At 40.1% G+C, this 26,209-nt stretch overlaps 1 protein-coding gene across 1 annotated transcript; it reads right to left on the reverse strand.

Annotated features, from left to right (window-relative positions):
- Window positions 1–11,074: 11,074 nt before the first annotated feature.
- Window positions 11,075–25,061, reverse strand: pkdccb (protein kinase domain containing, cytoplasmic b). Its single transcript, XM_037747381.1, has 7 exons — window positions 24,165–25,061; window positions 21,664–21,795; window positions 19,104–19,375; window positions 18,697–18,776; window positions 18,286–18,393; window positions 12,387–12,563; window positions 11,075–12,039 (listed from the first exon to the last, which is right to left on the reverse strand). Exons 1-7 carry the CDS (start codon window positions 24,747–24,749, stop codon window positions 11,933–11,935), a joined length of 1,461 nt encoding a protein of 486 aa, XP_037603309.1. The 5' UTR covers window positions 24,750–25,061; the 3' UTR covers window positions 11,075–11,932.
- Between the last annotated feature and the right edge of the window lie 1,148 nt (window positions 25,062–26,209).

Genomic DNA, 26,209 nt, shown 5'->3' on the forward strand with positions numbered 1-26,209 from the left:
CACCCCAGCCTTCACACCAGGACCAGCTTTGATGTTTGATCTGCAGCTCTTGTTTGCAGAAGAGCTTGAAGGGACCTTTTGCAAACGTAACCTAAACCTTCACCCCGCAAAGACCTCTCGACCCCTCTCGCTCTGGCAAACAGAAAGTGGACCATCCACCACTGCGTGACTGTTTTCACTCTCCAATAATCGCATGCAATTACTTCGGCTGAGGTAATATACCCCAGAGTGTCCGAAAATGGTGCCCAAATGATGCTTAATGAGATTGTAAAAAGATTTAATATGAGTTTTCAGGACTTATCTTGCATTGGCTAAACAATGCAGTGTTTACTTGCACACAAGAAACCAGGTTATTGGAAGAAGTCAGACTGAAGCAGGACATTTGAGAACATATTTATGGCCATTGCAATAACGTGGTTACTGTAAAACCTGCATTCACTTACTGTTGGAGATTTGACCTATATCCAGTAGGATAATTACTGCAGCCAATTTTGAATATACTACAATAACAAGAGTGATACTATGCTCTCAAAGAGTGATAAGAGCACCAAAAACTGGTTGCAAACTAAAACAAAAGATATCACTGAGAGCTGTAGAAGGAACAGGAGCAATTAAGAGCCATAAAATGGTCATTTAATATTAGTTAAACTGTTTGACAGTAGACTAGAGGTCTGAGATGCATAGTTATTAGGGACCTTTGTGGTATGTCTGAGTGAGCGTGAGATATAAGTCCTTCTGATTGACCTTGCAATGTATCTAGGAAGTGATGTATGAAGAAAGCTTGTGAGGAATGGATTTATTAATAAAAAGACAGCAAAGTTATTATTCTACAGTGGTGGGAAGAAGTACTGAGATCTTTTACTTTGGTAAAAATACAAATATCATGTCTAAGAATACTCTGTTACAAGTAAAAGTCCTGAATTGTACTGAATGTGTCAAAAGTAAAAGTACTCATTATGCATAACCGAACCTTTCAAGGTGTTATATTCTTACAGATTATTATATTTGTCTGTTTTTATCACTATAACAAATACATTTTACTGTTGTAGTTCTTCAATTTAGAGTAAATTTAGATACTTTAGTTTATATATTACTGGGTAGATAAGTAGTAAAGTGCTGCATCATATCATAAAAGTATATCATATATATTTATTTTATGTCAAAAGTAACTAGTAGCTAAAGTTTCAAACACATGTAGTGCAGTAGAAAGACAATTTTTTAGTATCTCAAAATTGTACTTAAGTACAGTCCCTAAATATACTTAGTTATATTCCACCACTGGTATTTTATACACACAGTGAGAAGACAAAGTGCAGTATTGCATTTATCAAACACACAATAGTACAATGATAAAAAGCATCAATAGGTTTTAGAGCATTATAAGCGTCATGTCCATATGTCTAGCATATAATTAATAAATGTAACATTTGGCTATGTTGACTTTCAACTTCAGCTCATTTTGAAGCCAATTGCCAAAATACGCATAATATGAAACAAGTTAAATATGTGTACCATCGATGGTGCAGATGTGAATATAATCATAATTTACATTTCTGACAAAACAAAATGTCTTGTTATATATTGTTAAGTGACTTCTGGATGGCATTAAAGTAAATACAAATCAAATACATGTATATGTGAGTTCTAAAGTGCCACCAACTTGTTGAATCATGTCATCAGCATATTAATGAATATTAGTACCATGCAAGGGAATATCATCCATAAAGACAGAAAATAAAAGGGGACCTAACGGATCAATGTTTGCAACACGTTTGGTAAATTGTTTGAATTGTTAGAACATTCACATTTGTCAAAAGGAAGTCTATTTAGCAGTTGTTCATGTGTCAATTTCCTTTGATAAATTACATAAAGGTTCTGCACAATGCTGCCTTTTATCTGGAGAAGAAGTAACATCAAAGTGGTCGTAATAACTGCACTGAGATTTGTCCGGAAACCAGATGGATAGTGACCGTTTGTAATTTAAGTGTGGTGTGTTTTTCATGTGGCATTGATCCCTCTCTGTGTGCTGTCTCCAAAGTGGAACTGGTTAAACTGAGAAACTGAGTATACTGTAAATTGCTGCTTAAATGTTAAAGGTTGGGTCAGTAATGCTGAGAAACTAGCAAAAGTACACTAGATTATAAAAATGATCCAAAACACAAAAAACCCAGCACCGTGCTGCCAACTCTTTTCCAATGAAAGTAGCAGCACTAGCTCCAACAGTCACTAAATCTAGAGAGAAAGTCACCAAGTCGGAAACGCTGAAAGTCCGTCGCCCTCCAAAGCCACTCCCCCAAACTTATCATTATGAACGTAAACAACGAACATGGTTGTTGTTAGTACTCACAGCTGTCAAGCTAGCAGCTTGCGAAGACTCTGGTGACGCGCAATGAATGTACGGGCAGAGCGCGCGCACAGGTAAACAGGCAGCCCGTCCAGTCATTTCATTTGGGCTGATTGAACGGGTTTATCACAGCCGCAGATGTCAGATTTTTTTAATTTGTTTTTGTTAGAGCATTTGATTTATTGATTGCTGTCGGGATGTAATGAGAAATTCAACTAATACAGTATAACAAAAAAATGTTTTGAGCAACACTACCGATCCTACCTTTAAACCTTTAATGCATAATCAAAACTGATCTCATTTTATATACTTTATTAATATAAATATATGACTAGTACTCATCAAGCAGAATGAATAATTTATTTATTAATTAATTCATGAATTAAATTATTTATTAATTTATTTATTTATAGTTATACTTTTACAATATTTTTTAAAACCTTTGTACTTTTACCTAAGAACAATTTTGAATGACATTAATCTCTCTCCATCACTGTCTACCTTTAATCCTTTAATGCATAATCAAAACTGATCTCATTTTATATACTTTATTATTATAAATATATGACTAGTACTCATCAAGCAGAATGGATTATTTATTTATTTATACTTTTACAATATTTTTTAAAACCTTTGTACTCTTACCTAAGTACAATTTTGAATGACTTTTTCTCTCTCCATCACTGTCTACCTTTAATCTTTAAATGCATAATCAAAACTGATCTAATTTTACATATAAATATAAATATATGAATATATCTCTCCATCACTGTCTCTGTCGACCTCTCGCTAAACCACTCTCTCTTTCTACAGATGTTTTTCTTTCTCTCCTCTCCCCTCCCCAGGGTCAGTCTCTCTCAACAAGTTGCTTCCACTTTCTTTAGTTCACATCCTTTCAGTGCACCAGCCTTTATTTCAAAATGAGAGATATGAACCTGTACGTGTAGGCTAATTATTTGTCCTGGTCATGAACTGTCTCCTTTACTACTCTACAGTAAATTAGATGTAGTTAATATTAGTTGTTCTCGCCGTGTTGTATACACTCTTTATTGTGTGCATTCTTTATTAATTTTTCATTTCATTACATAATGTTATATATTAATAGAAACATTACTTCACTGCAGTGTTTTTTAATTACTTTCATCTTTTTTATCTACTGGTAGGCCTACATTTTTGCATTGCACACACCCAAGTGGTTTCATATTCACCAGCAGTCCAGATGTAGATGGTGTCTGATGTTGAATCTCGGTTTGCTAACACGTTGTGCACCGACATGTAATGTAATGTTTGTGTGCTGCATATTCAGCACCATACTGTGATTTAAAGGCAGAAAAATTGAAAGAAATATATATATATGAAATATCAATGAACTCTATAAAATATATATATATATATATATATATATATTTGTTTTTTATAGATTTCATTGATTTTTTTCACAAGCATTTTAGCAAATTTGAATTAAATAAATAGTTTGAAAGGTGAAAATTGAATTGCTTAATTACACTTAACCAGTTAATCTGTTACCAGTTTAGCTGCAGCTTAACTGCAGTTTAAATTTAAACCTGTGTAGTTTGGAAAAGATAAAAAATACAGTGTTTATATATTGAAATATAATGTTGAGTTATGGCCACCAGGTGATGGCCAAAGGGGAGCGTAATGAATAGTGTAAAGGCCTCTAGCCTGCTTTAACGGCTCTATGTTAATGATCCTCCCACTGCAGCAGCAGCAGTGTATGCAGGTACTAATGAACTCTTAATAGCGTTAGATCTAACAGCCTCCCAATGATTCCACTAACTGTTTTATGGCCGTGTGGGCAGAACCCTAATTGGGGACTTGTGGCAAAGAGCTCTCTTCACAGCTCTCCACAGGTTTAACAACCTGCACAATGCAACTGAAGCTGCACAAAGAGAGAATGCAATTAGAGTTAATTTTTATATCCCTATATGTTTTTGCCCCAAAAACTTCTGTATACTGCATCAGACATAAAAAAAAAATACAGCCAGACATCTGGTAACACATATAAAATACCAAAAGTAAGACGTCAATTATACACCTACTGTATATTTAAAAAATATGAATAAATTGTGCACCGAATAGCAGAAGGAAGAAATAAAGTGCTTTGTTGATTGTGATAAAGGGCTTTCTTCCTCAACTCTCAGGCTTATACATCTGCATAGCTGTCTAGGGATGCACCGATACCAACAATGGATTGGTGATATCGGGCCGATACTGACTCATATAGCTGAATCGGATATCGGTGACAATGGAACTGATCTATTCAATTCAATTCTATGTTTATATACTATATACATTATATACTGGAATTTGAATTGCTGTTTAAGTTTTGACCAATTTGTTGCTGCATGAACCTGAATTGTAATTCCTGTTAATTTTTAAGATTTTTTACCGAGTTGCTGGTGTACGATTTATTCTTTTAATAATAAATTACAATTCAGTAAATGTATATCTATGTATTTATTTGTTCCATTTTGTTTTACAAAGTTAGGAAAGCGATATTTAAGTCCAACCTGATGTTGCCTTACTCATAAAAGAATGATCCCAGTCACTTCCACACAGTGAGGCATGCAGCTCATTAATCAAACACTGGTATCGGATCGGTACGCGGTATCAGCCGATAAACAAAGCCCAGGTATCGCTATCGGTGTCAAGACTGAAAAAGTCGGATCGGTGCATCCCTATAGCTGTCACAAGAAAAAAATGTAAGAAGTCATTGATGAAAGTTTATGGACAAACTAGATTAATGTGAGCAGAATGTTTATTAATTGTGGTTAAAATGAAACGGTCAAATTGGTCATTTTTTCTGTGCAAAATAAGGGCTAAATGTCTTTGTGTGTTAAACAGGTACGTAAATGAAATTTGACCTCTGTATTTAACCCATCCTAAGCATTTAGGAGCAGTGGGCTGCTATCAAATAAAAAGTAGTAAATGCAATGAGTTGTGTATAATTGTGTGACCCAGCAGGGGGGTCGTGGTGTATTTCCGGTAGAGGATTAACTGTAAAGAAGGAAGTCTTCCTCTGGCTGGAGGCTGTAGTCCCCCCGCTGAGAAACGGCTGAGGTGTGACGGAGGGGATTCCAGAGCACGCAACAAAAGGCAGCCCCACACACACACACACACACACACACACGCGCACACGCACACACACACACACACACACACACACACACACACACACACACACACACACACACACACACACACACACACACACACACACGCACACACACACACACACACTCCTGATCCTCTGCAGCCCTGCCCTCAGGTCTCAGGCGGTTGAAAGACGGGGGAAACTCCAGATGCTCCACAGCAGTTGTGGGCTGTGACTCTGGAAAGAAGACGGGAGCAGTGGAAGATTGGCAGGAGGAGGACACTGATGGAGGGTTGACGCTATGTATGGAGTGGAACAATTTAACAGCAGCGGCAGCGGAGGCCTAAATTAATAGTAAAACCGTGGAGGTTTTGGCCTGAAGGAGCGTTTCAAACAGAGAGGGGAGGGCAGTGGCAGCAACGGGGGAGGACGGGTGGGGTGAAAGGAGGGTCCAGACTCTGTATGATGGATGGACTGGTGAGGAAGAGAGGTGGGGGGAGAGGGGGAGGTTCAAAAGAAAAATGACCCAGACTGCTGCTGTGATGTAGTGGGATGGAAAGCAGGGCAGCAGAACATGTGGGGATCTCATAAGCAAAAAAAAGGGTTTTGTAATAGTGAGGCTGCCCTTACCTAAAATAAGTTTATTCAAGTGTGCTGTTAGTATACTTCTTTTAAGCTTAAAATAAGAGAGTATACTTTCAGTTTATCTTTTATGTACTTATCAGAGATATACTTTACAAAAGTATACTTAAGTATACTTGGCTCATACTGAGAGGTATACAGAATAAGTATACAGAAAAGTCAAAGTATACTTGGGTAAACTATAAAGTGGGCTACAAATACATAGTATACTTGCAGTATAAAAACTATTGAACTAGTGGTTTACTGTAAGTATACTTTAAAGTGTACTTTCATAAACTAAAAGGTGGGCTACAAGTATAAAACTAGTAAACTATCAGTATACTTATAGTAGAGTTGCAGTACAAAATAAAACTTAGGTGTAAACCATTTTACTATTTTTACACTTAAAGTATACTTAAAAATCTACTTTTATAAATTAATAGTGGGCCAATTTAGCCAAGTACACTACTAGCACATTGATATTAGTATACGTACTACATAAAACACACTTGGGAAATACTTACTTGAACTTTACTTAAGCATACTTCATAAAATAAACTTGAAGTATACTGACACAGACATTTCGATGCCCCATTTTGAGTCAAACTGTGCAGCTCTGCAGTGATCAGTTTCACTATACGCCATGAAACTATGCAGTGGGTCCGTGGAGATGTCACTGGATACAACGCGGAGCTATTACACCTTTCAAGATGCCTCTGTGGCTTTAGTGGTAGGCATAAACCTTTTGACTGGGGTTAACTTCAGGGCTTTTAAAACATGATCCAGCCACCCCCCCCTACTTCAACAGAGACAGACAGAAATGAAAACCTCTCCTCACACACACCTACTTGCTCTCTCTCCTTCAGGGCCTGCTAAAGCCATTATGGCTCTAAAAGAGATTGTATCAGCTCCAGGCAGACAGGCAAATAGTTCAGTTAGATATACAGACAGCGACCTGCAAACCAAGAAGCCTCTGTGCTCGGGACAGGCCGGCTAAATGTCTGGCTACTCTTCAGAGGCTCTCAGGTGTGACCGGCCCGTCTCCTGTGTAGCGCAGCCAAGGCGGCAGACAGGCACAGAGGTGTTTCTGTGAGCCGGGAGTGAATATCTGCTCTCTCTCTACCGTCACAGGCTGCGTACACGCTCCCGTGAGCAACTCAAACACAAGCCAGATCTTCTTTCCTGCAGAACTATGCAGGCTTTCACTGAGTTAATGCATATTTTTAGGCTGAGCCAAGGTCAAACATTTTGCCAAAGACCTGCCTGACACATAATTTCTCCCAGCGACTGCGGTTTTTTACATTTGATGACTAACTTTGCTTTCGAATCAAAGACTTTAGCCAGACCACAAATGCATAGCAGCAGGGTTTTAAGAGAGGATGATGGAGGCTTTGGTTCTTAGCTTACTCATACATGTCTTTCTCGCTGCACTAACACTGTTACACTGGTGGAGTCTGAACCCTACAGAAGAGGCCCTGATGTCCCCCTCCCTGCACTTGCACACACACACATAAGTCTTCCCTAAAATTGCTGATGGCTTGTTTTCATGAACATATATTATTTCCAGATGGAGGTCATGAATAAAACCCGACGGAAACAAGTCGGGTGAAACTGGAAACTTAAAAAAACAGAAATGGAGGGTATGGAGCTGAGTAAAAAAAACAATCTGTCTCCTCCCCCGCTCATTCCCTGAACCTTCAAAAAAAAAAAAAAGACCAACTTGTCAATTACACGGTTAAAAACAGAGGAACAGTGCACCACACATGAACATGAGGACAGCAATACCGCATGACTTTAAACGTTTCACCACGATGCAAATATGAAAACATCCCTAAACAAAAACCGTCATAAGAAAACAAACAAACAAAAACAAGGCTCAGAGCGGCTCAACCGTCAAACCTCCACACATATTTCCAGCTAAATAAACAAAGTCAGAGGGAAGAAAGAGAATACTTTCAGACTCAACTGAGAATACAAAAACTATGCTGTGAAGACCTTCTCTGGAAATCTGATTCATCAACCCAAGGCTCTCCAACAAACCTGAACATGAAGAAAGACTGCATACTGAATCTGCTTTGCATTTGTGTCAAAACACTTGATCATAAAAAAACATGTGCAGGCTATGGCCGATGCCAGAACATCCATTAGCTCCGTCAAAAGGAGCGCCAAGACAAAGCGGTCAGACGCCAGACATTTTCTTCTCCGAGTCGTCGACGTGGAGGAGGATGAGCCGCAGCTGTAACCTTCAATCAATTCAAGCTTATCACTGGGAGAGCGCTGTATCATCAGCGTAACTTGTGAATAAATGCTTTAAAATTTTGTTCATTTTGTTCATCCATCAGTCCTATTGCATCGGTGTACTTGCGAAACAAAACAGTTTAAAGGAATAGTTTGACAAGGGAAAGATGAAGCCTCCACCAGCAGTCGGTTAGCTTAGCTTAGCACAAAGACTGGAAACAGGGAAACAGTTAGCCTGGCTCTGCACAATTAAGGGCACATAGAAGAAGTTTGCCTTTCTGTCAGAAATCTCCTTAGGTTTGGGCAACAGTCCCACTTGGTTGGGTTTAGGAAAACATTGTGATTTGGGTTAAAATAAACCCGTCAAATGGTAACAAAATCCACCTACCTTTTGAATCCAAGATGGCGCCATGAATGGTACACTCGGTGTTGTGTTCACTCTTGTCCCTATAGCTGTTATTTCTATTTCTGTGCAAGTACATTGAGAGAGATGAAAAAAACAAATTCCTTGTATGTGCACACGTATTTGGCAAATAAATCAGATCCTGATTCTATCAGCACCTCTAAAGCTCCCTGATTAACATTTTATATCTTGTTTGTTCCATCTGTACAAAAACCAACCTGCTGTCTTTGTGCTAAGCTTCTTCTTCTTCTTCTTTGAGGTTTATTAGCAGTGGTGCATTACCATCACCAACGGGTATGGAGTGTGCATTACAATGGCTGGTATTTACAATATAAAAAACCCGACATATCTCCTCAAACATAATTTCTCAAAGATGCTGAAATAGTTATTGATTCATGAGTTTTTGAAGAATATCTATGAGATCAAACTGTACATTTGTCTTTGTGAGGTTTTGAATTAAATGCCTTCTTTCTTCCTCATATTTCTGACAATATTTTGTACTAAGCTAAGCTAATCGGCTGCCAATTTTTCCTTCCCAGTATAGCGCAAATAGCCTACGCAGGCTTTGTCACGGCTGTCGGCGTTCGATAAGCTGCACAAGGCACCCTTGAGCGGCGGTATGCAACGCGCTGGGCGTTCCGTTATCTGTAACGTAAACCCATCCCCGTAAATAGTAATAAACGCTCTGAGAAAATGCGCCAGGAGTGAAGAGCGAAAAGACAAACCTGGTGGTGGATGGGTCCAACAAACACGAGGCTTTCATCCAGGAAAGAAAAGGAAAAATCCTGTTCACGTCACGTGTGTCACGTTCCAATCAGCTGTTTGTTCGTGTCCCGTGTTCACAACGTTCAGGGTCATTTTCACTGTACAAACGTAGCAGTTTTAAGCCCAACCATGGTGTTCTTTCCTAAACCTATCTACAGTGGTTTTGTTGCCTTATCCTAAAGAGACGCCAAGGGTAACTTTAATGGTTTTGATGCCAAAAATAAAGTGATGTCAAGGGGCGTAACAAAGCGGCGTGATGAGTTGGGATGGGAACGTGTTGTATGGTGAAGTCAAAACCCGCCCTACTCTGCTTCTGATTGGCTAGTACTTGTTGCCTTTGTTGGTTGGGTTGGTTATGTTTAGGCCTAAAGAGTGAGATTGGTTAGGGTTACGGTAAGATTATCAGGGTAAGCCCATCAGAGGTTGTAGGGAAAAAAAAACATTGCTTACTGTACATAAAGTGGTATTCATATTCTCATCTAACTCGCTGTAAGAAAGCAAATACGTGTCATTCCCAAACTATTCCTTTAAGAAAACCCAATGTTTGTTTTTGTTGTGGCTATCTGCAGTTCTTTCACTGAGGTTTTAAGTCTGTTTACTGTAGCACAGATAAAACGCACACGTCTTGTGGGGGATTATTTCCCCACCATCCAACCAGTCCTTCTAGTCAGTCCTGCTGTGTGTGTACAGCGAGTTGGTTTGTTCTTATCTAATCCGACTCAGACTTCTTATCTCCAAAATCAGACTATAATCAGCCAGCTTTGTCCAGACAACAAGGGGCCAACATGAGGCAAAGAGGACCCTGAGGCCTCGTCGCTGTCTCCGCCGTAAAAGTGTAATTTGTAGACAGGACGTGCCCTTTCAAGTCAGTGGTAGTAGTCACCATATTCAAAGATATTTGGAGTTTGGTATACTTTTGTTTAGGATCCTTAACTTTGCATTATTTTCTATTTCTTCAATAAGAATTCCTCCTTTTTAACAGCTACAGGAAATATGTGAAGGGTGGGGGATGACATTAGAAACGTCTCTGGTTCATATCAGGACATCACTGGTATTTGGTCTGCTCTTTCTCTCCCACTGCTACAAGTCCTGACTTTACAAATCCTGCCACCCTGTAGTCCTTGTCTTATCTCAGCCTCACCCAGCTCTTCCTGGCAGCCACACAGATGGCAAGCCCATTCGTGTGCAAACCGCAGATTGAGCTCTCGATTGTCCCGATGACTGCCTTTGTCTTAACAGTAATGCCCCCTCTCTCACCATGAGAAAGGGACGGTAAATAAGCTAATTTGCATGTATTAATTAAGGCTCATAATGAGCTCAGCGTGACGGGGCATTTGAATGCATTCCTCTGGTATTGTGCAAACTCTGCGGAGCACCGTAGGTTTGCGGTGTCAACCCATTCAGATGGGCCACAGATTGTAGGTGTGGGGGCACGCGAGCAGATAAAGGATTTAAAACACACACAAAACAACCAGCTTCACTTCCCCCGCTCACACACACACACACACACACAAATGAAGGTGCTAATGAGAAATAAACAGGCTAGTTAGACTCAATACAATAAAGAATGCAAATGACCACAACAGCAAAAAGTAGAAACAATACATTTATAATTAAAAAATTATAAAACTGTACAATTAAGTGAAGTATAAAAAAAACACTGAAGTGAATAATTTTTCATTGAAAATAAAAAGTTTCACCCACAAGGTGCACGTTAAAGCTATAATGCACAATCATGTAAGAACAATTACATTTCATTCGATCATATAAATATTTATGCACTAAGTAATATAAACTATGTAAAAACAGGCTGCTCTGGAATGGTTTTAATCATCTTTTGCTCATTGTTGATGTGGAAATGCTTACATGGTTGTTGCCATCTCGTACCACAGCGCAGCTAAGCCAGGGAACCATGAAAAAACAGCCGCAACCTCAGCGCATTAACATCAAAGTGTATTTGTATAAGAGCTTGTTTTCTTTTCTCGTCCTCGGGCTTCAATAGCTGAGCTTCAGCGGCTGTTCTTATTACCTCTTTGGCTTAAAAAATCCTACTACGGGGACCTCGGCCTCACAGCGAAAGCCAACACACATGGCGAATAAAGACAAGGTAGGAAAAAAAAAACATGTTGAGGGCAAAAGGCTCTCCCTCCTTAATTGTACCTGAAGGGAAATCCCTTTAAATAGTAGTTGGCAGAGGCAGTGAGCTGGCAGGCAGATCAAACAGTCACTGAGCAGAAGCCCTATAAATACATCACATTCACTTGCCTCACTTCAAACGCCTCCTCGGCCCCGGCCTCTGCGCTCCTCCTGCAAATCCACAGAGCCGAGCGGCGCTCAACATGAGTTCTTAAGCGCAACATTTTTGCGTGTTGTGTTTCATCCCTCATCCCGCTCAGTAACGACTCCAGCTCGACTTGAAACAGGATTGTTCTGTTTGGTCCTCGCGTCACACTGTGGACGCTTCGGGAGCTTTGGTTTTCTTCACATACACCTCTGATGTCCCATCGGGCACCAGATGACTGAAGCTGCTCCTGAAAGAGGCCAGGAGGCGCCCTGCACAGTACGGAAGAAAAAGAAAGAGGCATGTTAAACACATCTGCAACATCAATAAAGCAGCAACATGTCATGACTTGATATCTGTAATAACTGTATACATTTCAACATTTAAAAGATTCAGCAAAAGATTAAAAGAGCAGCGGCTGAGTGTGTTTACCCAGCAGTCTTAGTCAGACATGATTTTGTGGGTAATTATACATGCTTATTATAGAGTACTTTAAGTATTTGGCTGATTTAATCTATGTAATGAGTTTTACAGACTAAAGTGAGTTTGGATACATGTATAAGACCAGCAAAATTACATTTGACACACTTCCAGAAAGAAAGGAAGAGTTCCTACTAACCCGTCCACGTCTTCTGTCCCGTCAGCGTGAAGCTGTTGCACTGAGAATGGGAGTTGCAGATGTACGCCGCCTCTCTGGCGCTGTGGACTGACAGCACGCAGCCCTGCTGACTGTAGGACGGCCAGCAGCGGTACTCGGCGTTCCCAGAGGTCCCCATGCCTCGCATCACGGTGTAATCTAACCACAAAGGGACGAGAAGCCACTTCAATACATGAGGCTACTCAGAGATTTTGAAGCGCTCTCTGAGGATGAGATGAAAGTTGAATGATCCCTGCGAGGAAACTGATACTGAGCAGTGTCGAATGAAGAGAATACAGATAAGTAGAAGAAGAAGAACAACAACAACAGAGAAAACAGGTGGAAGGTGAAGATACAGCGTCTTTGTCATGCAACCACAGAACTACAGAGCTCTTACTGATTGGGATTATTAATATAGTTATGATTGACAGGTTTTAAAGGTAAAATATACATGAACTTATATTCAGCTGTTTTACATTGTTTATAATGTCTAGTGGCCATTTGCTGGCAGTAAAAGGATCTGGTTTGTTGTTAACACGTTCACCAAAGAAAGATTGTGTTTCATCATGATAGAAGAATACATAAAAGCTTGTGTGTCCTGTAAAAAAAAAAAAAGGACATATATTGCATGTAGAAGAAAATAAAAGATAAATTTGCTTTTGGACATTTCACAGCCCTGAACCTAGAAATTAAGGCTGTCAAAGTTAATGCAATAATAATGCGTAAAAGCAAATTTGTTTTAACGCCACTAATTTCTTTAAAGCAACATGTGGTTTCTAAGTTGTAGCGGGCTCAGTTTTAAAGCAAGAGTGAAGATACTGGCATCATATGAAACTAGAAAACCTAAGGAATCCATTGGTATCCACGTCATTCGTTATCCATGTCATACTAACTTGTCGATAAGGGGTCTAAATAACGCTCCAAACTTACGCTACATTTTGGTGAGGAAAAACTGGCATGGCCATTTTCAAAGGGGTCCCTTGACCTCTGACCTCAAGATATGTGAATGAAAATGGGTTCTATGGGTACCCACGAGTCTCCCCTTTACAGACATGCCCACTTTATGATAATCACATGCAGTTTGGGGCAAGACATAGTCAAGACAGCACACTGACACACTGACAGCTGTTGTTGCCTGTGGGTGTCAGTTTGCCATTTTATGATGCAAGCATATCTTTTATGCTAAATGCAGTACCTGTGAGGGTTTCTGGACAATATTTGTCATTGTTTTGTGTTTTAATTGATTTCCAATAATAAATATATACATACATTTGCATAAAGCAGCATATTTGTCCACTCCCATGTTGATAAGAGTATTAAGTACTTGACAAATCTCCCTTTAAGGTACATTTTGAACAGATAAACAATGTGCAATTAATCGTGACTAACCATGGACAATCATGCGATTAATTGTGATTCAATATTTTAATTGATTGACAGCCCTACTAAAAATGTTTTCGAAATAAATATTTTTCTATATCTGATGCATGTTCACAAGAAACCCCCAAAAAGTTAAAATGAACCTCTAGATTTACCTTTTAATTGTCAATGTCTGTTTTTATGTTAATGACGGCTGCAACTAATGCTTATTATAATTATTGGATAATCTGCCAATTATTTTCTTAATTATTTGGTTAATAAAAAGGGAGAAAATAGTGAAAAAAACCCACAACTTCTCATAATCATAACTTTCAAATAGCTTCTTTTGTCTGTCTGAAATCTAAAGATATTTAATTTACTTTCACAAGCGCAAAAAAAACCCCAACAGAAAATCCTCACAACTGAGAGGCTGGAACCACAAAACTTTTGGCATATTTTTCTCCAATAAAAACAAAAATAGTTGCACTTTTTGTTTGTTAAAAATGTTAACGCCAACCCAGAAACTTCTATGTCTATTATGGTCTTTGTACAAATTCTTGCTCCACACTGAAGAATCCCTTCACTCCACCTTCCTCCTGCTCCACATTTGCGTTACATTCCTCATTATAACTCTTTCAGTCAGACTTCTTGTGGATCTGGCCTTAAATCATCTGCTACACATTAGCAGGAGCCACGAGAAAGAAGCATGAACACATATGCTGCCCTGCACACACACACACACACACACACACACACACACACACACACACACACGCACACACACACACACACACTCTCACACACACACACACACACCAGAGCAGGACAAAAGCCTGGTCTGTGAGTCCGTACGGAGGAGGAGGAGGAGGCACACTGTTACAAACTGTTAACCTTCCTAAATGGCAGGAGCTGGTGTGTGTGTGTGTGTGTGGGTATTGTTAAGAGGAAAAGGACACGAGGATCTGCCTTCTGGGTTTATGAAAAGGGAACAAGGAGAAGGAGTGTTTCAAGGATCCTTCTCAGGGGAGAGAAAAAATGAGGCCTGTTGGGGAGCTAAAGGGTGGCAGGCCTCAGCTGTCGGGGAGACACGGACGTATGAATATAAGCTCTTTGTGTTTAAGATGAACGACGGGGAAACAGCCTTCCTTTCTTATTAATAATATAAAGAATTGATTTATGACAGTGCTAAATGAGTTCACTCTGTGCCTTTTTGCACACAGCTAAATTCATACTTGCAGCCTCAGCCGTTCTGGCCTCCTCCATCAAATCACAAATGATCTCAGCTGTGAAAAAATTACATCCACATTACCAATGAATCCCCATCTGTCAGCAATTTCAAATTAAGACTTGATGAGCGTCTCTCTCTCACACACACACTCGTTGTGTTCGTCTTTGAGCTGTGTTGCCATTTGGCTTCTTTTATCAAGATTTTAGTTGCGTCTTTGGCTGCGATTCTCTTTCTCCCCCACCTTTTTAGGGGAGATATATTAATGAGCCCATGTGTTTGTTTTAATACACAATTGCACAATCTTTGTTGTTTGTTTCTCTCTTCTAGTTGTTAAATCATTTAAAGCAACAGTTGTGACATTTTGGGAAATATGCTTATTTGATTTCTCGGTGAGTTAGACGAGGGGATAATAGATGGTGCGGGGATGACGTATTTTTGTAGGCCAACCAGGAAGTTAGCGTCGCCCTGGTTACCTCGACAAAAAGCCAATTGTTTTTTTTTCCATTGGGTTTTGGATTATTGCAGAAAATAAACTCTGTGGCAAACAAACATTTTGTTCAGCAAGATAATCTCCACGAACGAACACCACTTTTATGATTTGAATGCAATCGGCAGAAGTAAAAAGCTAACGTAAACGTTCTAAACGAACTACACCAGGGTCGCATGACTTCACGTCACCACTATGATAAAGGCGGACTAGAATTCGCCATGATGACGTTGCTACTTGTTTGCAACCGCCTTTTTTAAAGACACACGTAAAAGCTTCAAAATCCACAAGTGGGATATTTACTGACGTATTTTATGTCATCGCACAAAACGTTAAAATCTCTTCAGCTTGTGTTAACCACGGACCTTATTTCAGGCATCTAACCAAAAACCAATTAAAGAAAACATTGACTTCCAGACGAGGGAACCAAAAGTGCAAAAATGCGAACTCATTTCCAGGTTTTAGGACTCATTCCTGCGTCTACTAGCTAAATATGAAGCCAACGCCAGCAGCTAGTTCGCTTAGCTGAGCTTAGAACAAAGACTGGAAACGGCTAGCCTGGCTCTGTCTAATTGTATAAAAATCCACAACGACCACCTCTAAAGCTCACTAATTAACACATTATATCATTATATAATGTTTATTATATCATTATAACATATTATATTGTTTAATCCAAATGATAAAAACAGCATTTTTGCAGTTTTACGGGGGGTTGTGTGCCGGACTATAGCGTATCTTGGCTAGTAGCGGTAGCCTAACTTCCGAAAAGACTTTAAACAAAGTCTCTTCAACAAACAAGATATAATATGCTAATTAGTGATCTTTAAAGCTGCTGGTAGGCAGATTATTTAAACCTCTGGATAAAACCAGGCTAGGTATTTCCCAGTTTCCAGTCTGTATGATAAATCAAGCTGAATATCTAGCTGCATATTACCAGACAGATACTGTATTGGATGGGTGTGATTTTCACATCTTACTCTCAGCATGAAAGTGAATATGTGTATATAAACTAATTTTTCCTCCACTCAAAAACGAGCTGTTTCAACAGAACCCAGAATATGGCGGAATATTTATATACACACACATTTTTGGGGTCTTATCACACACACTTAGCAACAGCAGCAGGGTTGACTCATGGCACCTCCTTGTTAAGCTTGTACATTCCCTCCTGGTGTCGGCCTCAGCGCCCAGGCCTCTCTACCCTGAATCTGTGATTAAATTCACAAAGCGCTGCTATATAAACAGTCCAGCATCTGGGGGGACGGAAAATCTCACCACAGGAACGCAGCCAGTCATTCTGTTATTAATATTTCATAGAGCGGAGAGACGAACGGCGGGAGGGGAGGGGGGCTGACTGACTGAGGGGGGCTGCAGTGGAGCGAGTGGAGGAGAGTTGGAGAGACGAAAAGTGAAGGACATTCAGTGCGTACACTGAAAGAATACAAAAGTGGGACGAAGAGCTTGCAAAAAGGTGCTTTAGTTAACATACTTTTGCCTTTCGGAATAATCATATCGAGTTTTTTTAAAGGTCCCATATCATAAAAAGTGAGATTTTCATGTCTTTTTTTTTTATTATAAAGCCGGTTTAAGTGCTATATAAATACTGTGCAAGTATCAAAACGCTCAATCCATGGAGAAATACACACAGCCCGTATTCAGAAACTGTGCCTGTGTCAGGATTTCTGTAATTTTGTGAGGTCACAAATATACAATGACGCAGTTTTAAACATAAACATTTAAAATGTGTCCCAGGCTTCGTCCGAAATCGCATACCATGCACTACTCAATATGTGTACATCGTTCAACATACTTTTGTGTGAATAAACAGTAATATGCATCTTTTCAGACTGAGCAGTAATTTACGTCGTCACTTCCTGAGAGCCTCCTTGCCGGTTAGAGACGCGTAACCATGGTAACCCGTGCCAACCCCATGTGACCAAAACGACGATTTGTGAGAATCAAAGTCTGAATTAATTTAAACTATATATTACGCCTATAGCAAAGTGAAATCTTATACTTAAAGTTAAATTGAAACGTTATTGATGTTACAGAGCTGTCTGTCAATGTCTGTTATGAACGTTGTCGTCACTACTGCATTGCATTGCGGGATATTTAAACTGTCGTAGTGTCCAGCATTGGATAATGTAATATTTCACCGAAATACTATGCAATTTGCGTACCATTGGTTTCATACTAAGGTTTCGGACATACTAAAATATCTCACATGCTGTTTTAGCGTACTAAACTGCATGTTAGTGTGGAGTTTTGGACGCAACGTATGTGAATGACATCAGCTAACAGGAAGTTTCAGACGGAGGATAAATACAGACATATTCAGGCAGACAGTCTGAGGAAAATAAAGTTGTTTTTTTACCATTACAGCAAAATGTACCTGAAAATTAGCACAATATGGGACCTTTAATGTAAAGAATTTAAAAGTTAGGACAAAAAATCTCTATAAAGACTATCCCGAAAGGCTAAACAGAATAACTCGATGTAATCCCAGCACTGTTTTTTTAAATGAACGCCGACTGTGCTTTCTGAGCCAGAGACATGCAGGATTAATCCCACTTTGTTGGTCTTGTCCTCTCATTCCAGCTGCCTAATAAACCTGTCAAAACAGCCTGAGAGGGAGAAACAACCCCCCTTCATTTTCTTTAAAGATACAAAATGAAAACAGAGGTGTAGACTGTCTGAGTTTTCTCTAAAAAAAGGGGATCAAAAAAAGCCAAGCATTCTCTCCCAAGAAGAAAAAAGGTCTACAAGAGGGCCCACTGTACTTTATAGAAAGCAGCCTTCATTACCTCTGATTATTGATGGAGGCAGGTTGTCCAGGTGCAGGCCAGACTTGTAGAGGAGGAGGATGTGTTCAAAGGCCTCCAGCGTTTGATTGATGTCAGCTTTCAGCTCCCCTAGACACACACAATGCATTCAAATCTGGTAAAAGATCTAACTGACAACAAGTCATACTATAACCAATAAGGATGATTTGTTCTCCCCTTCACTACGCTTCTCCTGTCTAATCCCAGTCGTGTGACCTTAACAGATATTGCATTCATTATTGTGTTACATGTCATGAAGCATCTTGTCGAGCTCATTAAAAGAAGCACTTATAAAAAGGCATGTAATGACACGACTGGGATGATGGGAATGATTTGCTTTCTGATCCTACGATAGCGAACGTCCCGTCATGTCAAGACGTCTCTCATGCTCACCTGTGGAGTTCATGATGTGGTCTACCAGGTGTGTGAAGCCGGGCGGGGCCTGGTGAGGCAGCAGGTAGGTGAAGAAATACCTGGGGCCATTGCAAAGACAACTCAGTCAGACAGAGAGAAAGACAAGCCCCGTCACATAGTTCCAAGAACATGACTTGTCTCACACTGGTGTTAAAACAAACAGTCCATAAAGCTGTCTGTTTTAAACAGAAAAGATTAATTTTTTTTCCACTGACAGTACCAATTTATTCATCACACCTCCTCCATCAAACCACAAATTTCCAGCTGTATGTTTTTACCATCAACAACATTTTAGGAGTCGACTGGGCCTGTCTTTAAGCAATCATCCATGTCGCTGCTGCTCCATCCATCCATCACACGCCTATCATGCAGTAAAACTGTCTTACCTATAGGCGTTGTAAATGTTCCTTTTCTCATTCAAGCCCTCGCACACTCCCCGCGCCGAGCACGGCAGGGTGAAATTTCTGTGCGGAAACTGGAGGGTGCAGTCTGCATCCGTCTGACAGTGGGTCTCCTCGGCGCTGGCGTCGTCCAGGTCCGTGAGCTTCAGCTCGCCGGACACGGTGACGAACTGCCGGGGCTGGAAGTCCAGCAGAGCCACGGAGCCCAGAGGAGACTGGGACAGGAAGTGGAGTAGCCGGACCAGGTCCAGACACACCTATGAGGAGATCATGAGACACGCCAAAACCTGATGAGCTGGATTGATGACTGTTTGTTTAGGTGCACAGAAACGTAGTCAAAGAGTAACTCAAGTGTCCTTGTAGCTCCAACAACCTTGTAACCAGAGCTGAAACAATCAATGATGTTAATCGATTAATCGTTTAAGTCATTTACAAAACAAAAAAAAGCCAAAAATTCACCTGTTTCAACTCTCCAATGTGAGGTTTTGCTTATTTTTTGCTGTTTCATATCATTTCAAATTTAATATTTTTAGTTTTTTTTTAACTTGGTAAGACAAATTTAGCAATTTAATTAATGATGTCACCTCAGGCTCTGGCAGCTTTCAATTGGACATTTTATACATTCAATTAACTGTTATTTTCATTATCATTTAATCCGAATACCATTCATTGATAAATAATTTGGGCCATACGATAAGTAATTCAGAAAATGCCCGTCACAATTTCCCAAGCTGACAGTCAGAAACCCAAATGTAGAGCTGCAACAATTAACTAATTAGCTGTCAACTATTAAATTAATAAATTAAATTGATTAATCGGTTTGAGTCATTTCTTAAGAAAAACAAATTGACTTCAAATACATTAAAAAAATTAGAACTGCAATGATTAATCTATTAGTTGTCAACTATTAAATTAAATCGCCAACTATTTTGATAATCGATTATTCGGTTTGAGTCATTTTTAAAGAAAAAGAGTTAAAAGTTCTCTGATTCCAGCTTCTTAAATGTTTCTTTACTCCTCTATGACAGTAAACTGAATATCTTTGAGTTTTGGACAAAACAAGACATTTGAAGACATCATCTTGGGCTTTGGGAAACACTGATCAACATTCTTCACCATTTTCTGATTTTATAGACCAAACAACTAATCGATTAATCAAGAAAATAATCAACAGATTAATCGACAATAAAAAATAATCGTTAGTTGCAGTCCTACTCAAAAGTACTCTGTTTAAGTCCATGGAAGACAAAAGACACCAGCAAAACAATAATTGGAAAACCTGAAATCAGGGATTTTTTGATGTATTTTTTTGCTTAAAATAAAGACTTAAATGATTATTTGATGAAAAAAAAGGTCAGAATAATCAGCGATGAGAATAATTGGTACTTGCAGCCCCGTTTGAAGCTCCATAATTGGGTTCAGTTTTGTGTTTTAACAGAAATTTGAGGATTACATGCTTCCCCTCCAACTTCCTGCCACTTGTTGTCAAATAAAAGCCTTTAATAAAATGCTGGAATAACCCCGAACATTCTTGGTGGTCCAACTATACACTGACTTGTTTTTTTCCTCAAAAGGTGACACATTGCATAAATGTAATTAAGTTTCATTATATTGCTAAAAATGGTAAAATATAAAAACCGTCAGTCTCGCAAAAACACTGCTGTTAAGACGTTTCACTGGCCACATTTGCAAGCCATTTCCTGAGACAGCTTTTATAGTGCTCTTTAAATCCTACAATAAAACAGAAAGAGAAAATAAGTAGGCTACTAAAGGCAACATAAAGGCATTAGCCACGCACTGACAGAGCATGAAATGATTCTGTCACACTACAAACATAGCTACGGTGTTAGGTAATGTCCCGAGTCTCTTGGACGTCACTTGGTGGGATCGAAGCACTGTAATAACAGGGCCGGCTGAAACCGAACACCTCCGGATTACTGTAGCCGGGGCAGATGCAGCAGAGCTGAGAGGGACCGAGCAGCTCCAGGGGGGTATTATGAACGCCTATTTGGGTGATGCAGCAAAATGAGGCCCATAGTTGAGATGATACTCGCAGACTGGGATGTTACTTTTGCTAATCCAGAAACAAAGCATGCAGGCTCTGACTTTTTTTTTCACCCCAGTCTGTCTTTCCCATTCAAACACATCCATGCATGAACACACACACATGGTTGGATCCCTGGAGTGTAAATTCAGCCTCTGTTGACTCCCACTGGGAGCATACCTGTGATGGGGGTTGGCTAAAACCGTGTGTGTGTGTGTGTGTGTGTGTGAGTGTGTATGTGTGTGTGAGGGATGACATGACATTCCTAGCCTGCAGTGGATTAACTCCAGGTCCCATCTCCATTCCAACTGTGGCCTGATCAAATACACTGAGGGACAGATGTCAGACCTCCAGGAGTTTCAAATGTCTGCCTCCCTCATCTTTCAGCCTCCGTCTCTCCTGCCAAGAGGAGCGACGGCTTTGCACACGATGCAAATACGTGCAAATATGTGCCTCCCAGTGTTCAGTGTGATGTAAAGGATAAGCTGAAAGCGTGCTTACCCTGAATCGGTCCTCCCAGGGACTCTGGAGCAGCTGGATCATCTGGAGAGGATTCCCCTGCTCCAGGATGACCGTGACTCTTCCATCCTCTCCTCCTCTTCCTCCTGCATCTCCTGCACAGTGACCTTTGAGCTGTGGATGTGGAGAACAACTGGGTTAGAAATGGATAAAAAAAAAAAAATATTAAGCTATTGTTTGTTTTTGCATTTAACTCTTCGCATAACTCTGCAGAAATTAGAGAAAGCAATACTCGAAAGCGTGTAAAAGTTCTCATGGTAGGGGTGAACTAAGAGGACATGATGTCCTGCCAGCTGTGGCTCTCTGAAGCAAGACTTGTGACAGCAAAATCACATTATAGCCCGGAGGGGAAATATCCTCCGCGGACTTGTGAAATTAATCGTTGGACACGCCGCTGTCACACGACTGCTGCTGGAAGAAACAATCTTAATTCAAACTAGTTCTAAATTGGGCTGTAATGGTTTGAGTGAATGAACTCTGTGGGGGTTTCAGATGGTGGAGGGGACAGAGGCACATTGTCTGCTCCTGCCAAACTGGACCCGAAAGGTCAGAAGAGGGTCAGTGAATTTAATTTAATTACATGGGAAGGTCCTGCAGAGCCAGTGAGGCCTTTCATCCAGCTCACTGTGAGTGAGACAAAGGAAAATGTGAGCAAGGGAAGGACTACATGGATTATGGAAAATCTTAATAATACTCCAGAAGTAGCTCCAGTGTTTAAGCAGCTTCTGACGCACAACAACTTTACATGAAAACATATTGTCTGTATTGTGTCTCATTTGGAGTAGCCTAACCTGAATTATGTTAGTGTATATAAAGCAGGGCTGTCCAAAGTGGGGCCCGCGGGCCAAAGTTGGCCCGCCAGATGTTAGCAAATTCTGTATTTTTATTAAAAGACCCAACCAACTTTACTGTCTTTCGGAGGCCGTACCAGGCTTGGGTTTATGGTTAGAAGATGCAGTCTTGGAAATGCATAAATTGCATAAATGAGCCCAATTGCATTCAGCAGGTGGATTTTAAGGGGCTAACTAAGTAAAACATATTCAATTAAGGGAACTTGGGATCCTAGTACCATTTTGCATCTTAATAATACAATAGGTGTTTAATTTTGGCCAACCATTGAGTTCCAGTTTGGGAAAAGTTTGGGCACCCTTGATATAAAGTATTTAAATTAGGGGTGTAACGATTCATCTACTATATCGATATATCGATTTATATTCCTACGATACAACTACATCGATAGGTACTCTGCAAGTTGTCCTTCACGGGAGACGTATATCGATATAAAATCGATTTGAAACGCAAAAATCGATTGTATCAATATTAAGGATTTGCACCTTGTATTTAAGGACGACAAACGTTATATGAAAGTGTACGCGGGACTATTTGATTACTATAAGCAGATTATTTAAACAGAGCGTTTGTATAGGAATGATTAGTGTCCCAAGCTGTTGATCACTATAAGCAGTTGATCTCTGTATTATTGATCTACTGTTTATACTGAAAATGAGGACAGAAGCAGCAGGTTAAACCACTGTTCATTTAACTTGAATAGAAGTTGGTTTATTATATTTTGTGTTAAATATTACACTGCCTTGTATCTTGAGAACTGATTCAGCAGGTCCTGCAGTTGCACTTTTTATTATTTTCTAATAAAAGGTGCATGTATTTGCCATTAATCGTTGTTTACTTGTTTATATCGATAATTAATTTATCCCTGATTCCCTTACAAGAAAAACTTTAAGCGTAATCCTGACCTGCACTGTCCAGTACCCAGCTATTTATTTCACAGTCACACTGACTGAATTTTTGGCAAAAAAAAGTTACTGTATCGATTTCAAATCATTGAATCGTATCGTATCGCTCTAGATGAGCCAAATATCGTCCTGAATCGTATCGGAACCATGGAAATCGTTACACCCCTAATTTAAAGGTCCCATATTATGCTCATTTTCAGGTTCATACTTGTATTTTGTGTTTCTACTAGAACATGTTTACATGCTTCAATATTCAAAAAAACTTTTATTTTCCTCATACTGTCGACCTGAATATACCTGTATTCACCCTCTGTCTGAAACGCTCCATTTTATTTTTAGGAATTGCAACAGAATTGCATTAACATTGCTAGTCAACAGCTTGGAGTCCATGTGTACTTCTTGTCAGCTGATGACATTCACATACACGCTGCAACCAGGAATAAACTGGGACACATTTAGAATGTTTTACGTTTAAAATTGTGTCAAGGGTCTAAATATTGTATATTCGTGACATCACGAATGGGCAGAAATCCTAACGGCTTGTTTCAAATGCAGAGTTTCTGAATACGGGCTGTGTGTATTTCCCTGTGGATTGAGTGTTTCGATACTTTCACAGTATTTATATAGGACTTAAGCCTGCTTTATAATAAAAAACATGAAAATCTCACTTTTTTATAATATGAGACCTTTAAATGTATGCACAGCAGGCAGCCAGAGCGAGCACCCTACCTTGATGACGTTTGGATGCTGCAGCCTCTGCAACAGGACTATTTCTTTCTTCAATTTGTAAGAAACGAGCTCTCTGCAGCCTCGAGGATCTCTAAAGTCCTCCACACACTTCCCCATGTCTATGCCCTGCTCGTTGACCAACTTTAACGCCACAGGCTGACCTCCTCCGGCTAGATGCACTTTGACAACCAGCTTGGTGTAACCGGAGCCGAGGATCTCCACCGCCTGCATGTCCACCAGAGAGGCGCAGTCCAGCTCATCCATATGCGCTCTCCTGGAGCCATGCGTGATCTCACTCCACAGGCTGTAATCCAGAGTCCAGTCATGTTGGAGAGAACTTTCATCCTCATTATGTTGTAAAAGCAGCGGAATGATTTCTTTTCGCCTCTGGTTGAGTTGGTGAATCAACGCCCCGCGGAGCGACTCCAGCTCCTCCTCATCACCAGCAGCAACAGTTGCATTAGAGTGAGAGATCGTCGCTCCAAACTGCTGCACGCTGCTGATCAATAGTGACACCAAGATGGACAGAACCACGAAAGCCAGGAGGGCAGCCGCGCGTAAAGAGTTGCCCATTTCTGAGGGCATGTTGTTCCTGTTCCTGTCGTGGCACCGCGGCTACTGCTGGCCTGCAGGCTCGGAACCGACCGCTCCTCTCCAAGTGAAAGGACTTCTGACTTTTTTTTTTCCTCTGCAGGAGGAGAAGTGATCAGCTCCTTGTTTCCACCTCCCTCTAGAGAAACTCCCTCTAGAGGTGTGTCCTGTGAGCTCGTAACTTTACACCCAACGAACAACTTCGCAGGAGAGCTCGACCTCATGTTGTCACTCAATCTGCAGTGTTGAAGCAGCTGATTTTACAACAGCAATCAGACACTTAGGAGAAATGCAGTGGTGATAATAATGAACTATATGTTTTATTTAACACAGGCACACAAAAGGGGGAATAAAAAAAAAAGTTCACATTTTTTTTTTTTTTTTATACTTTATTTTTTCCCCTTTTTCAAGGTTGTTTTCAAGTAAATAAAGCAATGTCTGCAATTTTTCTTGGGAAACACTGAAGCTTTTTGGCCCATATAAATCAGTGTCAAACTTTTTGCCCCGCTTTGTATTGCACTAAATTTCAGAGGGAAATATTGTACATATTTCACAATGTATGAATATAATGAATAAAAGTTAACTTTTTTTTTTTTATACTTAATTTTTTCAAGGTTGTTTTCATATATGCAATCCACTGTTTGTAATTACAACAGTCTATAAACCAACTTTTAAGTAGATGAGCTTACAGACAAACCCATCAAGTACACTTAGAGAAAACAACCTCAACATTCAAAACCAAAACAAAACCAAGAAAATAAATAACAATAATAATAATAATGACAAAAAGAAAGTGTAGAGTTAAAAAAAAAAAAAAAAAGTTCACATTTTAAAGGGACTATTTGTAACTTTCAGAATTGCTTGTTAACAGCAACACCTGTGGCCGTTAAGTCAACGAAAGTCAGCGTCGGGCTCGTGCTTGTGCTCGCTCTACATAGACATGAACGAGCATCGCTCAAAACAGTGAGACGACACACGTCAGCTAAAACCATAATATCACTATATTTCACCTGCTTGGCAGTAATGTTAGCTGACCAGACGAAGGTCTCTCCATGAATCACCGCTGATGCTGGTGTTGAATTTTCCAGTTTCAGCCTTCGAGGCTGAAGCAGGAAAAGCGGGTAGGTGCCGGGGCTGAAGTAGAAAGAGAAACGTTATTGCCTCCCGACTGCGTCCGCAGGGAGACACCGGCACCCGGTCGGAGCGATAACGTTTCTGGCTGCGGAGCCCCGTCACTTCACAAGACACAGGAAACCTCTGTTGGTCTGGAGGAGCTGCAGCATTTATTTCTGCACAAACGTCCACTGTACATTCACTAGATATTCTCAGAGCTACTAACTCTCCTGCAGTGTGGAGTGAGCGTGCGTTCACGTGTAGAGGTGGAGCGAGACAGCGAGAACGTGCGCAGTGTGTGAGTGAAGGCGAGCAGGTAGAGGAGCAGAGACTCCTGCCAC

Source organism: Sebastes umbrosus, chromosome 16, assembly GCF_015220745.1.
Source record: "Sebastes umbrosus isolate fSebUmb1 chromosome 16, fSebUmb1.pri, whole genome shotgun sequence".
NCBI classification, from domain to species: Eukaryota; Metazoa; Chordata; class Actinopteri; order Perciformes; family Sebastidae; genus Sebastes; species Sebastes umbrosus.

What these genes read in the sequence shown, in the direction of transcription:
- pkdccb (XM_037747381.1), bottom strand. Translation starts at nt 24,749, where the DNA reads ATGCCCTCAGAAATGGGCAACTCTTTACGCGCGGCTGCCCTCCTGGCT. An exon ending in CCTGGGAGGACCGATTCAGG is followed by an intron (nt 19,376 to 21,663) that starts GTAAGCACGCTT and finishes ATCTCCTCATAG; the next exon opens with GTGTGTCTGGACCTGGTCCG. An exon ending in AACATTTACAACGCCTATAG is followed by an intron (nt 18,777 to 19,103) that starts GTAAGACAGTTT and finishes CAATGGCCCCAG; the next exon opens with GTATTTCTTCACCTACCTGC.